Source organism: Mustelus asterias, chromosome 19, assembly GCF_964213995.1.
Source record: "Mustelus asterias chromosome 19, sMusAst1.hap1.1, whole genome shotgun sequence".
Taxonomy (NCBI): Eukaryota; Metazoa; Chordata; class Chondrichthyes; order Carcharhiniformes; family Triakidae; genus Mustelus; species Mustelus asterias.
The window spans coordinates 28,097,691-28,114,065 of record NC_135819.1 but is presented as its reverse complement, the minus strand read 5'-3'; the positions used below and the strand labels follow the sequence as shown (position 1 = coordinate 28,114,065).

The 16,375-nt window shown below is 47.2% G+C and overlaps 1 protein-coding gene across 10 annotated transcripts in view; it reads left to right on the top strand.

The window, feature by feature from the left end:
* elk3 (ETS transcription factor ELK3) overlaps positions 1–16,375 on the top strand; it is a 61,616-nt gene that overhangs the window by 40,050 nt on the left and 5,191 nt on the right. For 7 of the 10 annotated variants that reach the window (XM_078235170.1, XM_078235172.1, XM_078235165.1 and 4 more), the window contains 2 exons: positions 10,334–11,134; positions 15,975–16,097. In XM_078235170.1, the coding sequence (XP_078091296.1) occupies positions 10,334–11,134; positions 15,975–16,097 (924 nt within the window). Of the gene's footprint in view, positions 1–10,333; positions 11,135–11,404; positions 11,480–11,923; positions 12,036–15,974; positions 16,098–16,375 lie in introns of those variants that run through there. The other 3 variants (XR_013500145.1, XR_013500144.1, XM_078235173.1) reach the window with 2 other exon arrangements.

Sequence of the window (16,375 nt, the reverse complement as noted above, 5' to 3'; positions counted from 1 at the left end):
TGCTGGCTGCTTTGCTGAGGCAGCGGGAAGTGTAGACAGAGTCAATGGATGGTCTTTCAGTGAGTTTTTTTCAAAACTGCTACTTGAAATCTTTAAACTGCGATTGAGCAGAAATCTGTCTTTAGGTGAGACTCTTTGACCTCTAACTAAATAGAAAAAATGTACAAAGTAATGTGCTGCTAAAGGCTTTAATTCGAAGGTGTGATGAAGGCAGGTTTGAAATAAATCTATTTAAATTTCAATCATTTACAGAATGAAGTAAACTGACACCAACAAGCTGAAGAAACATTTCTCAACTCATAGACTGGAATATTTTAATTCACTTTTGGGTTGTGGGTGTTACTGGCTGGGCAGAATTAATTGCCCATCCCTATTTACCCAGAGAAGGTAGTGTTGAGCTGCCTTCTTCAACCTGCTGCAATCCCTGTGGTGTAAGTACACCCATAGTGCTGTTAGGGAGCAAATTCCAGGATTTTGACCCAGCGACAGTGAAGGAATGATGATACATTTCCATGTCTTGGAAATGGGAGGAAGCAGTCCGTGCAGGGATCCCCGGTGGTCGTTCCCCTTAGCAACAAGTATTCCGCTTTGGATACGGTTGAGGGGGATGACATACCAGTGGTGAGCCGCAGTGAGAGGATCTCCAGCACTGTGTCCGTCTCTGTGGCTCGGGAGGGTAAGGGGCAGAGCGGGAGGGCAATAGTTATTGGGGACTCGTTAGTTAGAGGGATAGATAGGAGGTTCTGTGGCAGCAAAAGAGACTCACGGATGGTATGTTGCCTACCGGATGCCAAGGTCCATGACGTCTCAGACCGTGTTTTCCGGATTCTGAAGGGGGAGGGGAAACAGTCACAAGTCGTGGTACACATTGGTACCAATGACATAGGTAAGCGAAGGGACGGGGATTTAAAGCAGGAATTTCTGGAGCTGGGCTGGAAGCTGAGAGCCAAGACAAAACATGTGGTCATCTCTGGTACGTTGCCGGTGCCACGTGATAGCAAGTTGAGGAACAGGGAGAGAGTGCAGTTAAACATGTGGTTGCAGGGATGGTGTAGGAGGGAGGGTTTCAGATACGTGGATAATTGGAACACATTCTGGGGAAGGTGGGACCTGTACAAACAGGAAGGGGTGCACCTGAACCAGAGGGGCACCAATATCCGAGGAGGGAAATTTGTTACGGCTCTTCAGGGGGGGTTTAAACTAATTTGTCTGGGGAGTGGGAAAAGGAGTTGTAGTCCAGAAGTCAGTGAGGGTGGTGAGGTATTGGGGAAGGTATCAGGGTCAAGGGTGGGTACCGGTAGACAGGAAGGTGGGTTGAAGTGTGTCTACTTCAATGCAAGGAGCATCCGGAACAAGGTAGATGAACTTGGGGCGTGGATTGGTACTTGGGACTACGATGTTGTGGCCATTACGGAGACGTGGGTAGAACAAGGACAGGAATGGTTGTTGGACGTTCCGGGGTATAGATGTTTCAGTAAGTGTAGGGAAGCTGGTAAAAGAGGTGGAGGAGTGGCATTGTTAATCAAGGATAGTTTAACGGCTGCGGAAAGGCACTTCGAGGGGGATCTGCACACTGAGGTAATATGGGCTGAGGTTAGAAATAGGAAAGGAGCGGTCACGTTGTTAGGAGTTTACTATAGGCCCCCAAATAGTAATAGAGATGTGGAGGAAGAAATTGCTAAGCAGATTATGGATATGTGTGGGGGTCACAGGGTAGTTGTCATGGGGGACTTTAACTTTCCAAATATTGATTGGAGCCTTTGTAGGTCAAATAGTTCGGATGGGGCAGTTTTTGTGCAGTGTGTACAGGAGGGTTTCCTGACACAATATGTGGATAGGCCGACAAGAGGTGAGGCCACATTGGATTTGGTACTGGGAAATGAACCGGGCCAAGTGTTAGATTTGGTTGTGGGAGAGCACTTTGGAGATAGTGACCACAATTCGGTGTCTTTTGTTATTGCAATGGAGAGGGATAGGGCCCTACGGCAGGGCAAGGTTTACAATTGGGGGAGAGGTAATTATGATGCGATTAGGCAAGAATTAGGGGGCATAAGTTGGGAACAGAAACTGTCAGAGAAAGGAACTAATGAAAAGTGGAACTTTTTCAAGGAACAAATACTGGATGTCCTTGATAGGTATGTCCCTGTCAGGCAGGGAGGAAATGGCCGAGTGAGGGAACCATGGTTCACGAAAGAGGTGGAATGTCTTGTGAAAAGGAAGAGGGAAGTTTATGTAGGGATGAGGAAACAAGGTTCAGATGGCTCGATTGAGGGTTACAAGTTAGCAAGGAATGAGCTGAAAAAGGGGCTTAGGAGAGCTAGGAGGGGACACGAGAAGTCCATGGCGGGTTGGATCAAGGAAAGCCCCAAGGCTTTTTACTCTTATGTGAGGAATAAAAGAATGACCAGGGTGAGGTTAGGGCCGGTCAAGGACAGTAGTGGGAACTTGTGTATGGAGTCAGTGGAGATAGGCGAGGTGATGAATGAATACTTTTCTTCAGTGTTCACCAAGGAGAGGGGCCATGTTTTTGAGGAAGAGAAGGTGTTACAGGCTAATAGGCTGGAGGAAATAGATGTTCGGAGGGAGGATGTCCTGGCAGTTTTGAATAAACTGAAGGTCGATAAGTCCCCTGGGCATGATGAAATGTATCCTAGGATTCTTTGGGAGGCAAGGGATGAGATTGCAGAGCCTTTGGCTTTGATCTTTGGGTCCTCGCTGTCCACGGGGATGGTGCCAGAAGACTGGAGAATGGCAAATGTTGTTCCTCTGTTTAAGAAAGGGAATAGAAATGACCCTGGTAATTATAGACCGGTTAGTCTTACTTCGGTGGTTGGTAAATTGATGGAAAAGGTCCTTAGAGATGGGATTTACGGCCATTTAGAAAGATGCGGATTAATCCGGGATAGTCAGTATGGATTCGTGAAGGGCAAGTCGTGCCTCACAAATTTGATAGAATTTTTTGAGGAGGTAACTAAGTGTGTTGATGAAGGTAGGGCAGTTGATGTCATATATATGGATTTTAGTAAGGCGTTTGATAAGGTCCCCCATGGTCGGCTTATGATGAAACTGAGGAGGTGTGGGATAGAGGGAAAGTTGGCCAATTGGATAGGTAACTGGCTGTCTGATCGAAGACAGAGGGTGGTGGTCGATGGAAAATTTTCGGATTGGAGGCAGGTTGCTAGCGGAGTGCCGCAGGGATCAGTGCTTGGTCCTCTGCTCTTTGTGATTTTTATTAATGACTTAGAGGAGGGGGCTGAAGGGTGGATCAGTAAATTTGCTGATGACACCAAGATTGGTGGAGTAGTGGATGAGGTGGAGGGCTGTTGTGGGCTGCAAAGAGACATAGATAGGATGCAAAGCTGGGCTGAAAAATGGCAAATGGAGTTTAACCCTGATAAATGTGAGGTGATTCATTTTGGTAGGGCTAATTTAAATGTGGATTACAGGGTCAAAGGTAGGGTTCTGAAGACTGTGGAGGAACAGAGAGATCTTGGGATTCATATCCACAGATCTCTAAAGGTTGCCACTCAAGTGGATAGAGCTGTGAAGAAGGCCTTTCATTAACAGGGGGTTGGAGTTTAAGAGCCGTGGGGTTATGCTGCAACTGTACAGGACCTTGGTGAGACCACATTTGGAGTATTGTGTGCAGTTCTGGTCACCTCACTATAAGAAGGATGTGGAAGCGCTGGAAAGAGTGCAGAGGAGATTTACCAGGATGCTGCCTGGTTTGGAGTGTCGGTCTTATGAGGAAAGGTTGAGGGAGCTGGGGCTGTTCTCTCTGGGGCGGAGGAGGCTGAGGGGAGACTTAATAGAGGTGTATAAAATGATGAAGGGGATAGATAGAGTGAACGTTCAAAGACTATTTCCTCGGGTGGATGGAGCAATTACAAGGGGGCATAACTATAGGGTTCGTGGTGGGAGATACAGGACGGATATCAGAGGTAGGTTCTTTACGCAGAGAGTGGTTGGGGTGTGGAATGGACTGCCTGCAGTGATAGTGGAGTCAGACACTTTAGGAACATTTAAGCGGTTATTGGATAGGCACATGGAGCACACCAGGATGAGAGGGAGTGGGATAGCTTGATCTTGGTTTCAGATAAAGCTCGGCACAACATCATGGGCCGAAGGGCCTGTTCTGTGCTGTACTGTTCTATGTTCTATGTCAGGATGGTGAGTGATATGGAGGGGAACTCCCAGGTGTTGGTGTTCCCAGGCATCTGCTGCCTTTGCCCTTCTAGAAAGTAGTGGTCATGACTTTGGAAGATGATGTCGAAGCAGCCTTGATGAGTTCCAGTGGTGCTTCTTATAGTTTGTACACACGCTGCCACTATTCATTAGTGGTGAAGGGAGTGAATGTTTGCGGAAGGGGGCCAATTAAGTGGCTGCTTTGTCCTGGATGATGTTGAATTTCTTGTGGTGTTGGAGCTGCACCCATCCAGGCAAGTGGGGAGTATTCTACCAGACTCCTGAGTTGTGCCTTGCAGACGGTGGACAGGCTTTGGGGAGTCAGGAAGTGAGTTACCGCAGGATTGCCAGCCTCTGACCTGTTCTTGTATTTATGTGGCTAGTCCAGTTCAATTTCAGGTCAATGATGACCCCCAGGATGTTGATAGTGGGGGATTGAGTGATAGTAATACCATTAAATGTCAAGGGCAGTGGTTGGATTCTGTCTTGTTGGGGCTGGTCATTGCCTGGCACTTGTATGGTGTGAATGTTGCTTGCCGTTTGTCAGGACTTCCTCAGGGTTGTGTCCGAGGCCTAACCATCTTCAGCTGCTTCATCAATAACTTTCCTTTCAGCATAAGGTCAGAGAGAGCGATATTCACTGAAGATTGCAATATTCAGCACCATTCACGACTCCTCAGATACTGAAGCAGTCCATGCCCAAATGCAACGAGACCGAGACAATATCCAGTAACTGACAAGTCGTGACTGATGCTGAACGTTGCAATCATCTGTAATATCGCTATCTCTGACTATGTGATGGAAGGAAGGTCATTGCTGAAGATGGTTGGGCCTAGGACACTACCCTGGAGCAGAGATGATTGACTCCAACTGCCACAACCATTTTACTTTGTGCCAGGTATGACTCTAACCAGCGGACAGTTTCCCCCGATTCCCACTGACTCCAGTTTTGCTGGGGCTCCTTGCTGTCACTCGGTCAAATGATGTCAAGGGCTGTCACTCTCACCTCACCTCTGGAATTCCGCTCTTTTGTCCATGGTTGAACCAAGGCTTTGATGAGGTCAGAATCTGAATGACCCTGGCAAAACCCAACTCAGCATCACTGAGCAGGTTATTGCTGAGTAAGTGCCGCTTGATCACTTCACTGATCAAGAGTAGAATGATGGGTTGGTAATTGGGCTGGGTTGGATTTGTCCTGTTTTTTGTGTAGAGGTGTTAGAATTCCAGGACAAGTCAGATCTCAGGGTGGAACACGACTTGATAGATTCTAACTTTGTATCGTTTAGATTTGTGGAAGGTAGCGACTGAATAGAGTCACAAGAGTCAATTGATGTATTTTTTATAAGAAACAGGAAAAGATGAACTATAATGCTCATTCATTCCAGTCCTTCATGCCTTCAGTCCATGGAAAGCAATAAGTGAATTGTGGACAGACACACCACACTCTGAAATCAGGTGACAGATTTCACCCATTAAGGGGCAATTTAGCATGGCCAATCCACCTAACCTGTACGTCTTTGGACTGCGGGAGGAAACTAGAGCACCCAGAGGAAACCCATGCGTACACAGGGGAGAATATGCAAACTCCACACAAATGGTTACTCAAGACCGGAATTGAACCCAGGTCCCTGGCACTGTGAGGCAACAGTGCCACTGTGCCGCCCTTGTAGCTTCACCTGATGTTGCTCCTGGCATGCCCTCTTGCACTCTTCATTGAATCAGTGTTGATTCCCTGGCTTGATAGTAATGGTAGCGTGGGGCATATGCTGGGCCATTAGTGCAATTCTGCTGATGGCCCACAGCACCTCATGTTTGCCCAGTTTTGAGTAACTAGATCTGTTCTAATTCTATCCCATTTAGCCCGGTGATAGTGCCACACAACACAATGGAAAATATTCTCAATGTGAAGATGGTGCTTTGGGCAAGGACTCTTACCGATACTGTCATGGACAGATGCATCTGCGGTAGGCATGGTGAGGATGAGATCTAGTATGTTTTTCCCTCTTTGGTTCCCTCACCACTTGCCGCAGTCCCAGTCTCGCAGCGATGTCCTTTAGGACCTGGCCAGCTCAGTTTATGCTGGTGCTGCCGAGTCACACTTGATGTACATTAAAGTTGCCTACCCAGAGTACATTTTGTTCCCTTCCCACCCTCAGTTCTTCCCCAAGTGGTGTTCAACATGGAGTATTGTGTATTGTGGAGGTGGGGTTGGTGTGGAAGGTGGGTGTGGTGGTGGGGGGGTGGATTTGGGGTGGGGGGGCGCGGTCAGTTGAGCGCTGGTACGTGGAAACCAGCAGGAGGTTTCTTTGCCTATCACTGAGCTGATACCATGACACTTCATGTGGTCCAGAGTCAATGTTGAAGACTCCTAGGGCAACTGCCTCCTGACTGTATACCACACACATTGCCTGTGTATACAACTGAGTATCTCGCTCGGCCATTTCAGAAACTGGTTGAGAGTCAACCACATTGCTGTGGCTCTGGAGTCACATGTAGGCCAGACCAGGTAAGGACAGCAGATTTCCTTCCCTTAAGGACATTAATGAACCAGGTGGGTTTTTACAACAACTGATAGTTGCATGGTGACTATTGCTGGGACTATTGTATAATCCAGTGATTGGCCTGCTCCCCCTGCCCCGGGGAGCAGCCATAACATGCTGTGGGTGGCTGAGCTTAACCAAGGCCATGTGGGCTTTCCATCCCTCACTGCGGAAGATGATTGGCCGACAGCTCCATTAGTCCTAGCAGCACCAAGAGCACATTTGTATACAGTAGCGGGACTGCACGGAGAGGAGCAAGAAGGCCCAGTGGATCCCCAAGTCCGGTGTCTTGGGCAGGGAGGGTTTCGGTGCGTCACAGAGTAGATACAGCAGGGGTTGGGGGGGTGGGTGGGTGGTGTTGGAGGATTAGGAAGACAGTGGGGGTTCCATCTGGCAGGTGTGGGTGGGGGGGGGGGAGGGTGGGAGCAGCTTCTTCTGATCTGCAAAGGACATCCCCCCAAATATTGACCATCCCCCCACTACCCCCACCCCCAAGGAATTAAAAATTGAGCTGCCCTTCCAATCCGGCTGCTTATGCCAAACGTTTTATGGTGTGGGCAAACTACCATCCAAGGCAGTTGGTTTGGTAACTAGTCTATTTGACCTCTGATAACCTGTTTGAATATGGCAGGCGTGAAAAATTTCAGCACCACCCCCCCTCTCCCTCCCCATATTATCAGGGTGAGCTTAGGAGTGGGTGGGAAGATGGTGGGGTTGGCACATGCTCCTATTTTACATGCCCCCTTGCCAGAAACACACCTGGCAAGGGCAGGTAAAATGCAATCCTGTGTGACAGCTGGTGAGAATGAGTTGCCCTCTGTAAAAGGGGTAGAATTCACCGAGTAGTGTGGGTCATATTTCAGTGGACAATACAGAGTAAGAGTTTTGTGTTACGATCGCTGGCTTTCACTATTGTTGAACAGGAGAAGATGCACTCCAGGATCGAGTAAACCTGAATGTATAACCAGTGTAAATAATGACTGCAATGAAGCAGTCAAAGCGAAATGGAGTTTTGTTTCCATGAACAAAAGGATTGTCGGGGAAAAAATCGGACCTCTCAGGGACAAAAGTGGGGAATTATGCTTAGAGCCCAAAGAAGTAGGGGAGATCCTAAATGAATACTTTGCGTCGGTATTCACAAAGGAGAGGGATGCGTTCGAGAAAATCTCCATTACAAGGGAGGAAGTGTTAGGTTTTTTAGAGAATATAAAGACTGACAAATCTCCAGGGCCTGATGGAATCTATCCAAGGCTGCTCAGGGAGACGAGAGATGAAATTGCTGGGCCTCTGACACAAATCTTTGTCTCGTCACTGGACACAGGAGAGGTCCCAGAGGATTGGAGGATAGCTAATGTGGTCCCGTTATTTAAGAAGGGTAGGAAGGATAACCCAGATAATTATAGGCCGGTGAGCTTGACGTCCGTGGTAGGGAAGTTGTTGGAGAGGATTCTTAGAGCTAGGATGTATGCGCATTTAGAAAGGAATAAACTCATTAACGATAGTCAGCATGGTTTTGTGACCTGGTGGAGTTTTTTGAAGAAGTGACTAGAATGGTTGACGAGGGAAGGGCCGTGGATGTCGTCTATATGGACTTTAGTAAAGCGTTTGACAAAGTACCTCATGGTAGGTTGGTGCAAAAGGTTGGATTTCATGGGATAAAGGGGGAGGTGGCTTGGTCACAGAAGACAGAGGGTGGTAGTGGAAGGGTCTTTTTCCGGCTGGATGCCTGTGACTAGTGGTGTTCCGCAGGGCTCTGTATTGGGACCTCTGCTGTTTGTGATTTATATAAACGATCTGGAAGATGTAACTGGGGTGATCAGTAAGTTTGCAGACGACACGAAATTGGCTGGACTTGCAGATAGTGAGGAATATTGTCAGAGGCTACAGATGGATATAGATAGGCTGGAAATTTGGGCAAAGAAATGGCAGATGGAGTTCAATCCAGATAAATGCGAAGTGATGCATTTTGGTAGAGCTAATGTAGGGGGGAGCTATACGATAAATGGCAGAACCATAAAGGGTGTAGATACGCAGAGGGACCTGGGTGTGCAAGTCCACAGATCCTTCAAGGTGACGTCACAGGTGGAGAAGGTAGTGAAGAAGGCATATGGCATGCTTGCCTTTATAGGACGGGGCATAGAGTATAAAAGTTGGGGTCTGATGTTGCAGATGTATAGAACGTTGGTTCGGCCGCATTTGGAATACTGCGTCCAGTTCTGGTCGCCACACTACCAGAAGGACGTGGAGGCTTTAGAGAGAGTGCAGAGGAGGTTTACCAGGATGTTGCCTGGTATGGAGGGGCTTAGTTATGAGGAGAGATTGAGTAAACTGGGGTTGTTCTCACTGGAAAGAAGGAGGATGAGGGGAGACCTAAAAGAAGTGTATAAAATTATGAAAGGCATAGATTGGGTGAACGGTGGGAAGCATTTTCCAAGGTCGGTGGTGATGTTCACGAGGGGTCATAGGTTCAAGGTGAGGGGGGGGGGGGGGTGGGGGAGGTTTAACACGGATATCAGAAGGACGTATTTTACACAGAGGGTGGTGGGGGCCTGGAATGCGCTGCCAGGCAAGGTGGTGGAGGCGGACACACTGGGAACGTTTAAGACTTATCTAGATAGCCACATGAACGGAGTGGGAATGGAGGGATACAAAAGAATGGTCTAGTTTGGACCAGGGAGCGGCGCGGGCTTGGAGGGCCGAAGGGCCTGTTCCTGTGCTGTATTGTTCTTTGTTCTATGAGTATCCATAGTTAAAAGCCAGTGGAATCTGCTTGCGTATTAATTTATTTGTTAATTCCTTTGTTTTGCTGAGGATTCTGTGAATAGTATCTGTAAGGCAGCTGAACAGAGTATCCTAACTGCTTTATCACACATTTCTGCTTGCATCTGACCAATACCCAGGACAATAGATTTGGCGGGTTTGTTTTGCTTTGGTAGCAGGTTAAGTGTCGTCCATGAGTAATCCCCCTCCTAAACTGGTAATAGTTTGATCATAGCTGCCGTGATGGGTAAAGCAAGATAGCCCACCTTGTAGGCTCATGGTCATTTTGCAAATGATAGCATTCCTTACACACCATAACTCCAGCCCACTTTCCCCTCCAATCCCACCCCAGAATTCCGAGCTCATTACCGGTGTTTCAGGGGTTTTTGAAGGAAGTAACTTATAGATTGACATTGGGAGGTCCAGGTGCATACCTGGCAGGAACAGAAAAGTAACATGATGGCCATCCATAGAATGATCCCCAATAACCAATCGGGATTGGATAGGTTGGAGAGATGACCAAGATCCTACGAGGTTGGCAGGTTTACAATAGACTGGAGTAAAAATATTACTGACGCAGATTCAAACTGACTACCACAGAAGCTCACAAAAAAATTTGAGGTGGCAATTTCATTGGGGAGTCTCCTGCTCTGCCATTGGTGGTAACCTGGTTTCTCCGTGTGAACAGAATTACCTCCGTGGAGTGGGAGAACCCTGGGAAAATCTCCATTCTTCCTCCAACATTTTAAATACTTCAATTGATCAATATTTCTATTTAAATGTGGTTTAAATATCTTATTAAGTGGTTCAAAATCCAGTAACAGTTATTCTTTTCTTTCCCTCCACAGAATATTATTAAGAAGGTGATTGGCCAGAAGTTTGTTTACAAATTTGTCTCATTTCCAGACATTTTAAAAATGGATCCCCACTCACTGGAATCCAGCAGGGAAAACAGTTTGCTCAGGGATAGTGACACTCAGTCACTTTCAGAGAACAGAGATCACCAGCAAATTACATTATCCACCAGCAGAAGTCCCAGTCGCAATGATTATATCCACTCTGGGTTATATACTTCTTTCACTATTAACTCTTTGCAGAACAGGTCAGACTTTTTTAAGTCAATCAAAATGGAAAAGCAGGAAGAGAAAATTGCAAGGAAACCTACTCCCGAGGAGGTCAGGACTGTTATAAGATTTGTAACAAATAAGAGTGAGAGGTCAGTTTCCATGCCCATTGTCTCAGTTCCTTCGTCGCATTCTCCTTCACCAGAAGCCATGGTTGCATCAACTTTCTTCACAGCTCTCACCTCCAAATCATCGCCCCCTTTATCATCACATTCTTCACCTGTTGCTTCTTCATCCTCAAATAGCACCTCCTCAACGGGATACCAGAAGGCTTGCATTATCGAACTTGACGCCTATGATTCAGAGCAGCCGATTCAGCCCCTAAACCTGTCGTCAGGATCAAAGGCCAAATCGCCTTGTCCGGCTGAGCAGAGACAGATCCATCTTCCAAAGGCTAAGAAACCCAAAGGCCTGGAAATCCCAGCTCCACCTTTAATCATTACCAACACTGATGCAGGCTCCATTGCCCTCAACAGCCCAGCACTTCCTTCAGGGTCTCTGACTCCTGCTTTCTTCACCGCACAGGTCAGTACTTTAAATTACATTGCGTTTTAAGTAAATTAAACTTTCAAACACAAAGCCTCTTAGTTACAAATTGATATATGTGTTGTATTATTCTGTAAAATCTCGACAAGCAAATCCAAAAATGTCGATAGAATTTTCCATTCATTAGAATCAAAATTCTGCACTTTCAAAATGGAATGTGAAAACAATTCTAAAATGTCACTTTCCACCAGAATCAGGGGCTTTTTATTGAAATGATGAATTTTATTTTCTCCAACTCTTAATTTTAAGGATTGAAAGAGTAAATTTTCCACACTCATTATCAGCAACAAGAGGTATTCCAAGGCTAGCTAGAACCCAGATCAGGTACAGAATGGAGTTGCCTCTACTCCACCCTAACAGCACGCTCCTGGCAACACCTCAGATCCTTGCAAACTGCATCAGTCTGTCTCCCATATCTTGTAGCTTTTCCCAGTTGCTTGTTTGTTTGAAGTTACTTTTGTAAATGCATTTTGTATATAATTACAGAAAACGCTGGACAAACTCAGCAGGTCTGGCAGCATCTGTGGAAAGAGAAATAGTTTCCATTCCCTATGACTTCCTCAGAGCTGTAGAGAGTTAGAAATATTTTAACCTCACATCTCTTCCTCTCTCCAGCTCCAAATGCTGAGTTTTTCCAGCATTTTCTGCTTTTCTTTCCAATTTCCAGCATCCACAGTATTTAGCTTTTGTATAAAATTACTTTGTGTATAAACAGGTTTAATTGTGAATGAATGTCAGCTGTAACTCAGTGTGTGGCACTTTCACCAGATTCAGAAGGTTGTGAGTTTGCTGCACTCCAGACGCTTCAGCATGTAATCCAGACTGACAGTTCAGTGCAGTGCTGAGTGAATGCTGAACTGCTGGAGGTGCCGTCTTTCAGGTGAGCTTTTAAACCGAGACCCTGCCTGAGACGGATGGAAAAGATTCCATGGTAGCATTTGAAGGCCAACATTTTTCCTTCAATCTCATTAAGGCAGGCTGCCCAGTGATCATCCCATTGTGCACATTTTTCCATTCTAAAGGTGGGTGAATTACACCTGGGAGGTGCTGCCAGCGCCAGTGGGGAACATCCCGATTTTCCTGCTGCTGGCAGCAGTTGTCTCTTCACTTCACCTCTGAACTTTATCCAGCCTGTGAGATCAACCTGCCATTTGCAACACATCCACTTTTTCTGCTCCATCCTCCTGTCGATCTGTCAGCATCCAGAATGCTCCAGTTTTGATTGTTCAGCCTTTTCCTCTTCATGGGAATGAATGCCAGCTGTACCTAAACTATCTCATCCTTACGACAGCATTGTTCGACTACAGTCGTCTTGCTCATTTCTTTCCGTGCTATCTGTGGGACCTTGCTGTTTGCACATCATTTGCTGCATTTCTCTACATTAACCTGATGTTGTGAGACTTCTTAAAAGTCCAACAAGTTTATTTGGAATCACGAGCTTGTGCAGCGCTGCTCCTTCATCAGCTGCTCCTTTATCACTTGCCTGATGAAGGAGCGACACTCTGAAACCACGTGCTACCAAATAAACCTGTTGGACTTTAACCTGGTGTTGTGAGACTTCTTACTGTGCCCACCCCAGTCCAACGCCGGCATCTCCATATCATGGCTTTCTCTACACTAGAACAGCAATGATACTTCAATATTATTTATTTGGTTGTAAAATGTTTTGGATTATCCTGAGGATGTACAAGGCGCTATCCAAATTCAAGTCCAGGGATCCAAGGTGAGGTATCTAAATGGATACAGAGTTGTTTTTCAAACTGGAGGCCTGTGACTAGCGGTGTGCCTCAGGGATCAGTGCTGGGCCCACTGTTATTTGTCATTGAAATCAATGATTTGGATGAGAATATAGGGGGCGTGGTTAGTAAGTTTGCAGATGACACCAAGATTGGTGGCATGTGGACAGTGAGGAAGGTTATCTCCAATTGCAGCGGGATCTTGATCAATTGGGCCAGTGGGCTGATGAATGGCAGATGGAGTTTAATTTAGACAAATGCGAGGTGATGCATTTTGGTAGATTGAACCAGATCAGGACTTACTCAGTTAATGGTAGGGCGTTGGGGAGAGTTACAGAACAAAGAGATCTAGGGGTACATGTTCAAAGCTCCTTGAAAGTGGAGTCACAGGTGGACAGAGTGGTGAAGAAGACATTCGGCATGCTTGGTTTCATCGGTCAGAACATTGAGTTGGGACGTCTTGTTGAAGTTGTACAAGACATTGGTAAGGCCACACTTGGAATACTGTGTGCAATTCTGGTCACCCTATTATCGAAAGGATATTATTAAACTAGAAAGAGTGCAGAAAAGATTTACTAGGATGCTACCGGGACTTGATGGATTGAGTTATAAGGAGAGGCTGAATAGACTGGGACTTTTTTCTCTGGAGCGTAGGAGGCTGAGGGGTGACCTTATAGAGGTCTATAAAATAATGAGGGGCATAGACAAGGTAGATAGTCAATATCTTTTCCCAAAGGTAGGGGAGTCTAAAACTAGAGGGCATAGGTTTAAAGTGAGAGGGGAGAGATACAAAAGTGTCCAGAGGGGCAATTTTTTCACACAGAGGGTGGTGAGTGTCTGGAACAAGCTGCCAGAGGTAGTAGTAGAGGCGGGTACAATTTTATCTTTTAAAAAGCATTTAGATAGTTACATGGGTACGATGGGTATAGAGGGATATGGGCCAAATGCAGGCAATTGCGATTAGCTTAGGGGTTTAAAAAAAATAAGGGCGGCATGGACAAGTTGGGCCAAAGGGCCTGTTTCCATGCTGTAAACCTCTATGACTCTAAATGCTTTCTTTGTTCTCAGCTCTTTCCAACATATAAAGATTTATATTTTACATAGAGCCCAAATCCAGAATGAGACATGGAGAGCTGAGCCACACTGGGACAAATCGAGAGCCTGGTTAGTTTGCAGTGATAGAGAATCTTTCCACTGACATTAGTTTAGTGCAGATATCGGTAATGGCTGCAACTGCTGCATTAAAAAATTCAGCTTCATTAAAGAAACCAAGGACTTACATTTCAGTAGCGCCTTACACAACCTCAGAACATCCCAAAATACTTTACAGCCAATTAAGAATGATTAAATGATAGAACTGTTGGAATAATATTTTCGCAGCACCCAGTTTACAGACAACAAGATCCCACAATGTGATAATGACCATGATATCTTTTATGTCCACCTGAGAAAATAGATGGGGCCTCGATTTAACTTCTCATCAAAAAGGCAAAGCAGCACTCCCACAGTACGGACCCTCTGACAGTGCGGCACTCCCACTGTATGGACCCTCTGACAGTGTGGCACTTCCTCAGAACTGACCCTCTGACCGTGCGGCACTCCCTTCCTCAGTACTGACCCTCTGACCGTGCGGCACTCCCTCAGTACTGACCCACCGACAGTGCGGCACTCCCTCAGCACTGACCTTCTGACAGTGCGGCACTCCCTCAGTACTGACCCGCCGACAGTGCGGCACTTCCTCAGCACTGACCTTCTGACAGTGCGGCACTCCCTCAGCACTGACCTTCCAACAATGCGCACTCCCTCAGTACGGACCCTTTGACAGTGCAGCGCTCCCTCAGTACTGCCCTTCTGACAGCGCAGCACTCCCTCAGCACTGACCTTCTGACAGTACGGCACTCGCTCAGTCCTTACCTTCCAACAAAGTCTCAGAACGGACCCTCTGACAGTGCGGCACTCCCTCAGCACTGATCCTCTCACAATGCAGCACTCCCTCAATACTGACTCTCTGACAGTGTGGCATTCCCTCAGTACTGACCTTCCAACAATGCGGCGCTCCCTCAGTACGGACCGGACCCTCTGACAGTGCAACACTACCTCAATACTAATCCTCTAACAGTGCGGCACTCCCTCAGTACTGACCCTCTGACAGTGCGGCACTACCTCAGTACTGACCCTCTGACAGTGCAGCGCTCCCTCAGCACTGACCCTCTGACAGTGCGGCACCCCCTCAGCACTGACCCTCTGACAGTGCGGCACTCCCTCAGTACTGACCCTCTGACAGTGCGGCACTCCCTCAGTACTGACCCTCTGACAGTGCGGCACTCCCTCAGTACTGACCCTCTGACAGTGCGGCACTCCCTCAGTACTGACCCTCGGACAGTGCGGCACTCCCTCAGTACTGACCCTCTGACAGTGCGGCACTCCCTCAGTACTGACCCTCTGACAGTGCGGCACTCCCTCAGTACTGACCCTCGGACAGTGCGGCACTCCCTCAGTACTGACCCTCTGACAGTGTGGCACTCCCTCAGTACTGACCCTCTGACAGTGCGGCACTCCCTCAGTACTGACCCTCGGACAGTGCGGCACTCCCTCAGTACTGACCCTCTGACAGTGCGGCACTCCCTCAGTACTGACCCTCTGACAGTGCGGCACTCCCTTAGTACTGACCCTCTGACAGTGCGGCACTCCCTCAGTACTGACCCTCGGACAGTGCGGCACTCCCTCAGTACTGACCCTCTGACAGTGCGGCACTCCCTCAGTACTGACCCTCTGACAGTGCGGCACTCCCTCAGCACTGACCTTCTGACAGTGCAGCACTCCCTCAGTACTGACCCTCTGACAGTGCGGCACTCCCTCAGTACTGACCCTCTGACAGTGCGGCACTCCCTCAGTACTGACCCTCTGACAGTGCGGCACTCCCTCAGTACTACATTGGAGTGTCGACCTAGATCTTTGTGCTCACAGCTGTGCAATAGGACTTCAGCCAAAGCCGTTGAACCCGATGTTGAAAGAGATGCCCCTGAGCCACAGCCAGAAGACCACTTAATGATAGCCTAATGACTTTCTTTTTATCATTATAGACACCTAATGGGATTTTGTTGACCCCAAGCCCTTTACTGTCCAGTATTCATTTCTGGAGTACACTAAGCCCAGTGGCTCCCTTGAGTCCTGCCAGACTGCAGGGTCCAGGGTCTTTATTTCAGGTAAGTGTTCATTGTTAAACTTTAATATCACAACCATCACCTCAAACTCTTAAACTAACTGTGCATAAATAGCTTTTGGTTGAAAAGCAGTTTTACAGTATTGGCAATTATAGATTATAGCTTTGCAAATCATCTGTTGCCAACTTTTCTTTAAAAATAGTCTACCGGCTGAACTTTATTTGTCCTTTGGAGATGAGCAGAGGCAGGGAGACTGGCAAAATGGAAAACAGTTGGAGGATGCCCGTTTTGCTAGTGGTAGTGAGTGGGTAATGTGGCAG